The sequence below is a fragment of the Nannobrachium achirus genome (assembly GCF_963921795.1).
Source record: "Nannobrachium achirus genome assembly, chromosome: 18".
In the NCBI taxonomy this organism is placed as follows: Eukaryota; Metazoa; Chordata; class Actinopteri; order Myctophiformes; family Myctophidae; genus Nannobrachium; species Nannobrachium achirus.
In genome coordinates, this window is record NC_137825.1 from 18,841,133 (window position 1) to 18,850,674 (window position 9,542).

Consider the following 9,542-nt stretch of genomic DNA (forward strand, 5'->3'; position numbering starts at 1 on the left):
CAATATTTTAATTTGTCCCCCTTTAATCCCAGGCCCTCGGGATACCCCCAACTTTGATTGGCTCCCACAAAGTTTCCAGAGGGAGTTGTGATTGAGAAAGTTCAGAGGTGATAGTAGACACATTTATGAACACATTTGTGAAGAAAGATATTGGAAATGATTTAGTTCCCAGATTGGTCCAGCATGCATGAGGCTAAATTTTCCTTACTAATGGGTGGCCAATAAACTACACGAGGACACAGACCCAATGTTGAAACAATGGACCTGTCTGTCTGTCACAGGAGGTTCAAACACACCACACAGCAAAGGTAGAATATAAATATTACGTTTTTGAAAAGAGAAGCGCAGTTGAACCACTTGACTGACTACAATTATAAATGTAGTTTGACAACCAGCTTGCTACAAGTACATAGCCTAGTTTACTGCTCCCAACATATCTAAACACATTTCGTACAAACAGATACATTACGTAAAGTCACACAATAACAAGAGAATGAATGAACCTCCTTAAGCCTTAGCGACGATACTTAACAATACTTTAACTAAGAAAGTTAAAGTATTGTTAAACACCTGCATTTGCTTGTTCTCATGGATGGAATTGTGGACAAGATTTATAACAAAATATTCGGTGTTTTGGGTCTGAGAGAGGCCAAATAAATCTCATCAAATGGTGATGGTGACGGTCCGTGGCTCAAATGCTGAATAAATAATGGAACTTTGATGTGAAGAGGGTCGCACTTACAATTTACAAACCTTTACTACACACAACGAGCAGTGAATGAACAGTTTCTGTTCGTCTAAATATGTATTAAGCCTACATGTAAACACAGATACAAGATGTTGCACAGTTATTAAATTGACATAACAGCGGATTGTTGTTGTTGTTGTTAAATTAACTGAAGGAAATATGGTCCGTCTGTTTGTTTAGCGTGTTAGCCTCAGTGAGCTAAATGCTAACGCTTTCGTAGCATCCTTTTGTAACAATGTAGGCTACTTTGTAGCGTTGCATAAACATGCTGCCGTTAAGGTTGCTACTGTAAAACAGTATTAAATGCTTATTTTACTCACTTGAAACGTTGAAACGGGTTCAGTTTTCTTTAACCATCGATAACAGTTCACGGTTTGTTTGTTGTGGATGTATGGAAGGCTGGAAGCGTAGCGTTGAGGTCTCAAGTCGGCCGCGGAGTTTTTTAAACTGTGAGCAGACGACCAATCAGAAAGGACTACAGTTCTGTAGTCCTTTATTTTCGGTTGACGCACATATATATTGTGCGCATTACTGCCACCTGCTGTTCTTTGCACTAGTTGTCCATTTTGATTGAAATAGTTACCTAAATCTATACTTAAATTCATGTGAAGAAGAAATTAAAATGTGTTACATATACTCAAATATACCTCTATATCACCTTTTCCTACTTTTTGTTCTGATTTCTGTTAAATTATGAATTTAATAGTTTCCTTCTTTCAAACTCATATTCTCTGCAACATCACATGCTCCACTGTAATTTCTTCCTCCCCGCAATCATCATTGCATCCCCCTGTGTTGTGTTTTCCAATAATGTACAGAGACACATTCATAATTTGTTATTTGTAGTACTTTTATTTACTTGCATGACTTGTATGTATTTGTCCACCATTGATCAGGGAAAACTTCTCTGTTGGTTTGTCAACTGTTTCCGTACATGATAACAGAAAGTCTGAAAATATAGTGTGTATTCTATTTAAAATACTATATATATATATACTATATAGTATAGTGTATTATATATAGACTCCTATATAGATATTATATGGATATGATTATTCTGCCCATCCAGTCTGGTAAAAAAAATCATAGCCAAAACATTTTGATCGTGATAAACTTTCAGACAGCCATCCAGTAACCATGGTTACCAAAGGTTTAAGAATGAATGAGTCAATCCTGAATTGTTCTCAATCCTCACAGCAGATGTAAAAGAAGACGGAAGAAAAAACAACAACAAGAGTGCTAAAAGGAGCTGCGTGTAATTATTTAAAACAGAAAAAAAAAACATATAGGCTACTGTATCGATTTATATAAAATGGCAACACAATACCCAGTGGTTCTCACTGTGAGGTCCAGAGACCCCCAGGGGTCCTTGATGGGGTGTAAGGGGGTCCCCAGATAAATGATTGATAGTACCAAACAGATCATACAGGTCTGTAACTCTGAGAGGGTAATGAATTGAACCAAATGGACCCTCACAGGTCCATTTGGTTCCATACAGGCAGCAGCCGTTCACAACTGGTAAAAACCTAGCCCAACCCTACCCTCCCTGCCCCTTCCTTGTATATACTGTACATACTGATTGTTTAGACTTACTGTTACCTGCCCCTTCCTTGTATATATTGTATATACTGTACTTACTGATTGTATAGACCTACTGTTTTCTTTTTTTCTTTACATATCTACTGCATAGTACTGTGTTCTATTTGTCTGTCATTCAATGTTATATGAGATACTTTAATGGTTTCCTGTTGAAATAAGCTTAGTCTTTTCATGGATCTCCTTTTAGTAGACCTTGTACCAGTGAACTGTACCGTCATGAATCTGTACATTTTTCCTATGCAAACTTCTAATAAAGCCTTCAATCAATCAATCAATCAATCAATACACTCTCAGAGTAAATGAAAACTGAGGATTTTACAGTGTAGCTAAAAGTAGCTGAGTTAAAGTTCAGGGGGCCTTTGACATTAAAAAGGTTGTGATACCCCCCCTACCTCCATACCATACTGTAAATATGTTTTTATTTCTGATTTCTGACGGATATATGATGTTTGTTGCATAGTACTGTTTATATTTGTCTGTCATTTAATGTCTCGAATTGAGTACAAAAGGGACCCCAATGCCATTGTGGTTTAAATCCTATTAGTACACAATCTGACCTGTTCTGTCGTGTGCTTTTTCCTTCAAACTGCTAGTATTCAATCAATCAGTTAATCAGTGAACCACTGCACTAGACAGATGTTGTTTGAAGACAGAGCAGGAGCACTGGGAGATACTATTTACAGAATATAACGAATGCTTTCAACATATTTCTTTGTACCGTTCGTAAGTTGTATAGTTGCCTGTAGATGTTCACATTGGACCACAGTGAAAACAATCAATCAATTTGGCTTCGGCATTGAGCTTGTAGTATGAAACAGGGCTTAAGTGGTTAATCGTACATACAGTATCATAGTTGATTAAAGTCATCTAATCTCTAAGAAAACAATAGAGAGTTGCAGCCCTAAACCCATCAGGTTGATGTGGGTCCGCTCAGTGATGACAGGACCTGCTGGATGACCACCTGGTGAAGACACAGAGACCATGGAGGAGATTAAAAACAGATGCTAGGTTCATTTGTTTACCTGGCATCGTATAGTTTCTATATAGTTTCAATGTCAACTGATGGTTCTTGCCTGGTTACCTGTAATCGTAGGTTACAGGTATAAACCCACATCCATAACACCAGAGGGAGCGCACACAACGATCTGATAACCCATAAGACAAATATGTGTCTACAACACTGCCACCCAGGTGTGGAATTCCTTGACTACCTCCCTTAAAACATGTAGCTCGCTGGCATCCTTCAAAACTGCCCTGAAAACTCACCTTTCAGGAGGGCAGAGAATGGAGGTAGTTCACCAATTCTCCCATAGACAGGTGAGAAGTGAGCACCCCCACCCGCCCCCCTTACCTTCGCCCCACCCCCTTGTTTCCCCTATCCTGTAGATATAGTGTTTTTATAACTGTAAATGTTATTGAATGTTTTCTTTGCTTGCTATTTGTTATGTCCATGAATTGAATACCAAGGACTTCCAACGTAAAGAAGACCGTAAAAGGACTTATTTGGGATGTTCCTTTTAGGCAGGGTGTTTAACTGTACTTGTACTGTAGTACAGTTCTATTGTATTGACTATACTTGTACTGTTCTCCATTTTTTGTCTAATGAAATAACCAATCAATCAAAACAAATTGAGGCACTGCACTGTCTCTCTGCATTTGATGTACGTGTTTACATTGCTTACTGTAAGTCGCTGTGGATAGAGAGCGTCTACTAAATGCCTACATGACACTTTGTAACAGATGACATTTCAACTGACTGTTGAGGTGGCTGCACTCAGGACCTATTGTGTTTTGGGATATATTTTACCTGAGTGTTTGTAGATTTCAGCGCTAAACGTGCCATCACAGACAGGAAGATGAGAAGCACTGACACACACAATGAAGAGACGAACAATATGACTTCAATGGACATGACTTGTGCCTGAAACGGTGAAGGAGAGATACTGTCACTGCTATCGTTCTTCCTCGAAAGAGAAGAAAACACATATTATTATAGATATCAGTGGTTCTCAAACCTTTGCATGTCAAGGATCCCCAAATTGATATAGATTTGGCCTCTGACCCTTGTCTGAAAAGAATGTGTGCCAGGGACCCCCAGACGAGAAGATTTGAGTTAAATATTTCCAAAATGATTCAAATGTTCTACATTTCTTTTTCAAGATTTTTCAAAAAGATAAAAAAAAAAATAATAATCTTTATTAGCCAACCTACACGCTCACAAGTAAGCTTGTAGATCTGATATTTTGGAATAGGTGTAGCCTGGTATAAAATAGGGTCAAGATTCTTAAACTGATTGTGATGCTATATTAACACATTTTGAGGAGCCTGGGAGTCCCCTGACCTCACTTTGAGAACCACTGTATTTTACAGTATACTGTATACTCAAATGCCTTGGAATATGTAATATCTCACGATTCTGAAGATGGTCCACTCATGCTCTCGAAACGAATAGTGGAATAAGTGGGCAATCTCGTGAATATAGACAATTCTGTTGCTCAAAGAGACAATGATTCCCAAGAGAGAGACCAGATACATGGCGAAGCACACTGTGACCTGGCAAAGAAGATAAAGAAATACAAGTGAGAAATGTGGGGTTCAGTGTGTTGAATCTGAAAGTGATGTAAACTGCATGTGCACAGGGGTCACATAGAATCAGTACAGAACAACAATATTTGACCCACCATTTTCTTGGAGGGATGAGCTCCTGTGTAGAGAGAGAGGTTTCCAGAGACTAGAAACTTGAAAGAAGACGCATAACACCAGTTTATTTGACATCACGAGACAGAGAAACAAATACAGAATAGTTGCTTTGGGTGGCGCAGTGGTAATGTCCCTGCCTACCACCACGGAGGTCAGGGGTGTCGCACCAGATTCTGGGCCCTGGGTACAAAGATTCACTGCGGGCCCCCCATGAACGTTCTTCATAGGGGGAGGGAATGCATTATTTTGTGCTTTAACTATTGAAAAATAGCAGATGTGCAGGTCTTTGAATATTTCAAATCTGGATCTGGTTTGTAAACAGCCATCATGTGCATCAGTCTTGTTCCCCCAGTTAGTCATTGTTGGGTCATTTCCTTGTGTTGCGTTAGTTTGTGTTTGAGATGTTCTGGTCTAGGGCTGCAATCATCAATTATCTTCTTAGAGCTTATTCTATCGATTGCTTTTTCAATTAATCAAATAATCTAGAAGCAGTTTTTTTAATATAAAAAACATGTAGACCCTTGTATCGACAATTTGATAAACTACCGTACTTAAGTGTTATTTTATACTTTGTTACACAATGATTCACATGCCACAGTTTAAGTAGTTTTTAGTTTCATATATTGACAAAATATTGTTCTCCAAGTTAACACATTGAACTTGAATTTGACTAATTTCCATGTACAATTGTTACAGTAGTAATACTCGTTTATTTAATTGAATACATAGGACCACTGTGGAAGTCCCCAGGACCTTTTTCTGTTATCCTTTTAGCCTAAATGTCTGACTGCACCTCGTGCTGTTTACATTTCTGATTAATAAAGTATTCAATCAATAAATTATCTTCAGAAATGTTTGAGAATACATCACTTTAAAATACGCAGGGATTCTGTCCACAATCCCAATGAAACCATTCTCGGAACCTCCCATTTGATATGACAAAAAAATAAACTGACAATAGGCAAAGCTTTTAAAAGTTCTTTACCAGAGCCCCCTGCCAGAAGGGAATGTAGATGTTGCTAGAGTTCTCATGGGGGTCTCTCGCCAACTGAAACCCCATCAAGACCTCTGCAAAGCCACAGATCATGACAACAATCTGGGGAGCAGACATGAAGAGTTAAGGGTGGTGGGACTGTAAAGTAAACAGGATAATGTGCTGTACATAATCTCTCTGCGAAGAAAACCCGTATTGGGAGATAGGATATCATCTTTTCACCACAACAATAATGTGCATGCGTGCATCACATTAAGCATCAGAATGTTAGATTGTTTTTTTATTTCTCTGGCTAGGGTTAGGGTTAGGATTGTTAAAAGTCTTACCCCGAGAGAGCGAGGCTCTCCTCTGATGAATCTATGCAAAGGCTTGCTACCAATGACCAAGTTGGGGTCTGTCTTATGATTCTCTCGGGTCCCTCTTGTACCCTCTCCTGCTGGAGTCTCGGTATTCTCCATTGTAAACAAAACAAAAAAGGCCACTGGTTTTAGTCCTGAGAGCAGACAAGAAAGAATTAATGAACCCAGATCAGTATTTCTGTCTGCAGACAGCATCTATAGTTATCTATAGACGGTTTAAGGAAACCAAACAACGTCGCATATTGAACTTCATGCAGGAGAATAAGTGTTTTTTGGAAAAGAAAGCAGTTGCAGAGAAAACATGAAGTGACCCACCCTGTCCAAGCTTTCCATGTAGTGGTCAGGAGGAGTCAGGACTGCGTATGAGAGAGAGAAAAGGGGATTTGTGTGGGTGGAAGAGCAAAGGGGATTTGTGTGGGTGGGAGAGGGAAAGGAAATTTGAGATTTTCTTCTTTTTTTTTCCCTGAAAGGGAGGGGCAAGTACTTTGTTTGTGTGATGAATGTTGAATCCATTCCTAAACAATACGTTTGTTAATTCACAAACTGCTTTTCTTCTGTCTTCAGCTGTACCGGCTGTGTAACACTGAGACACATGAACAACTTTAAAATGCTCATTTTGAAGTGACAACCAAGAGGTTCATTGACAGTCGAGGACAGGAAGTCTGGTTCTCATTATCATGAAGTGCTTTATTGTCAGCTGTGTGCCTTACCCTTAGTGCTTCCCAACCTAGGGTCCCAGGCAAGCCCCACTAGGGGGCGCCAAAGATCACAGCGAGGCCTTGTCTCAACATGTGGTGCAATATCAGAGCCTGCTTTCATCCACTGCCTGCCTGTATGTTCTGAATGTGATATCAGTCCAACATTTCATACAGAAAAATGACAGAGCTATTAGCTCACAATGAGTGGCGATGTGGCACAAAATGAACTTGAAAATGAATGTAGATCGCTATTTTCAGTATTTGTCGTACAAGAATATATACAGTATATATATATGTATGTATATATGTATATACAGTAGCCTATAGGTTTTAAGGGGTAAACTGAAAAATACAAGTGTGTGCATGAATGCATGCATGTGCGTGTGTGTGTCCAGGCCAGGGAACGGTCTGGATTAGGGATAGCATGCACATTTGACCTTAGCCTAGACTCTAGAGAAAGCCTTTATGAATACCAAACAACTCCTATACCAAGGAGGAAAAAGGGCTGGCAAAATTGTGCTGTCTCTGCTAATTGGCAGCGACCATAATATAGCTGCTGTTACTTGTGAATGTAAACTTACCTATACCTTTAATAATATTTATATCCCTGTGTGTTTCCCCTTTATGTGGAGATACATAAATGGTATAAATGTGTATGCGTGCGTGTGTGGGCGTTTCAGCTTTTGTCAGATGTAAGAAAGTGTGGCTCCAAAGAATAAAGGTTGGGACTGGACTGGAGTAAACAAAAGATTTAGAACAGGAATGAGATAAAGTATTGACTACAGTAAAACATGGCATGATGGTTTATTGATGTTGATGTATTACCTGGCTTATTGTAAGTTGCTCTGGTTTAAGAGCGTCTGCTAAATGCTTAAATTGTAAATTGTATTGAAAACGGCAAGAATGTGTTCAGTTTGAATGTCAATAATCAAGAAGGGTTTTACACACTTACTGTATATAAGTAGTAGCCTACAAGCAGTGCAATGTTGGTGGGAACTGGTCCAGATATACCAGTACTCAATGTTCAGGAATGGAAGACAACTGTCAAATGTCTCTGTTGATGCCTTGTTTTGGTTTGTTTTTGTGATGTTTTTAAACTTGTCCAGCACTTTGGTCAGCTTTGCTGTTGTAAAGGTGCTATATAAATAAAGATTGATTTGATTTGATTTAAAATGTAGCCGTATCTTGCCAGGCAACCTCCAGTTCTCTATTGCTGTCTGGTTTTCTTCTTCATGCCTACACTATTAGTTCCCCTATACTGTAGCTGTGGCTTGTATATCGGTACCAATTCCCTTTTCTTTTCCACCAGTTGTAAAACACCAATTATCATTTAGTTTTATTTTGTGGATGTGCCAGACTATAGGCTATATTAGCACAACAGCATTCACTGGTTCAGAAATAAACATATACATTTCCCATCTAATACATCATATGATCCAAATTGCATTACACTTTTTAGGAAATTTTAAGTAAAGCAATTGCACTGCAATCCAGAAGATGGTTGGCAAGAAAGTTTATTTGAGACTATTTGACCCCTGTAGAAAAGACATTTCAGGCCCCAGTTTATTGTTTTCAAATACTTTTATTGTCAAGCACTTTCAAAATTGTCAAGCATTTTTAAAACAAACAGTAAACAGTGCATCCTTATTTTTTAAGTGGCCAGATAATATTGTTTTATTGTTTGACTGTTATGGTCAAGAAAGGCATGAAGAGAAGCAACCCGCACTCACGTTTTCATTAAGAGTCTTTTTAATAGTGGAACAGCAGCAGCAGTAGTCAGGAGGAGGACAGATGCGTTTCGGCCCTTAGGCCATCATCAGTGTTACTGAGTAACATGCAGCGGAAGTGACATATATATCACATGTTATTGTTGATTATATGAAATACAATACAGCTGTGTCTCATTATTAAATGACAATACTAAATAGAAAAATAAAATACAAACATTCAATGTTTTGGAAAATAGAAAATAACAAATCCCACAGAGAATACACACAAATACATTTATAGAAAACAATTTAGTATTAATTCTTCGTTTAAACCTTTAGGGAACTCTGTGTTCATGTAGTGGATCCAAAATGCCTCTCTTTGTAATAGCAACCGGTCTCTGTCTCCTCCTCTCTTAAGGGGTTTAACTAATTCTATACCTTGGAACTTCAATGTACAAATATCATGTCCTGTGTCATTAAAATGTCGAGCTATGGGGGATTTTTCAACTTTGGTTCTGATGTTACTTTTATGTTCAGTGATTCTAGTTCTCAATTCTCTCGTAGTTTTTCCTTAACAAAAACCACAAGGACATTTGATAAGATATTCTACATATTTTGTCTTGCAAGTGATTCTACCTTTTACTTCGATTTTCTTTACCTGTGTGAGGGTGTACAAAATGATCTCCTTTTATCATTGCATTACAGTTAGGACAACCATTACAAGGATAGTTACCT

At 38.4% G+C, this 9,542-nt stretch overlaps 1 protein-coding gene across 1 annotated transcript; it reads right to left on the bottom strand.

Moving 5' to 3' along the window:
* Nucleotides 1-2,554: 2,554 nt before the first annotated feature.
* On the bottom strand, nucleotides 2,555-6,507 carry LOC308303539 (uncharacterized protein). Its single transcript, XM_080747927.1, has 6 exons — nucleotides 6,368-6,507; nucleotides 6,033-6,143; nucleotides 5,029-5,085; nucleotides 4,760-4,900; nucleotides 4,155-4,268; nucleotides 2,555-3,308 (listed from the first exon to the last, which is right to left on the bottom strand). Exons 1-6 carry the CDS (start codon nucleotides 6,497-6,499, stop codon nucleotides 3,258-3,260), a joined length of 606 nt encoding a protein of 201 aa, XP_080604053.1. The 5' UTR covers nucleotides 6,500-6,507; the 3' UTR covers nucleotides 2,555-3,257.
* Nucleotides 6,508-9,542: the final 3,035 nt, after the last annotated feature.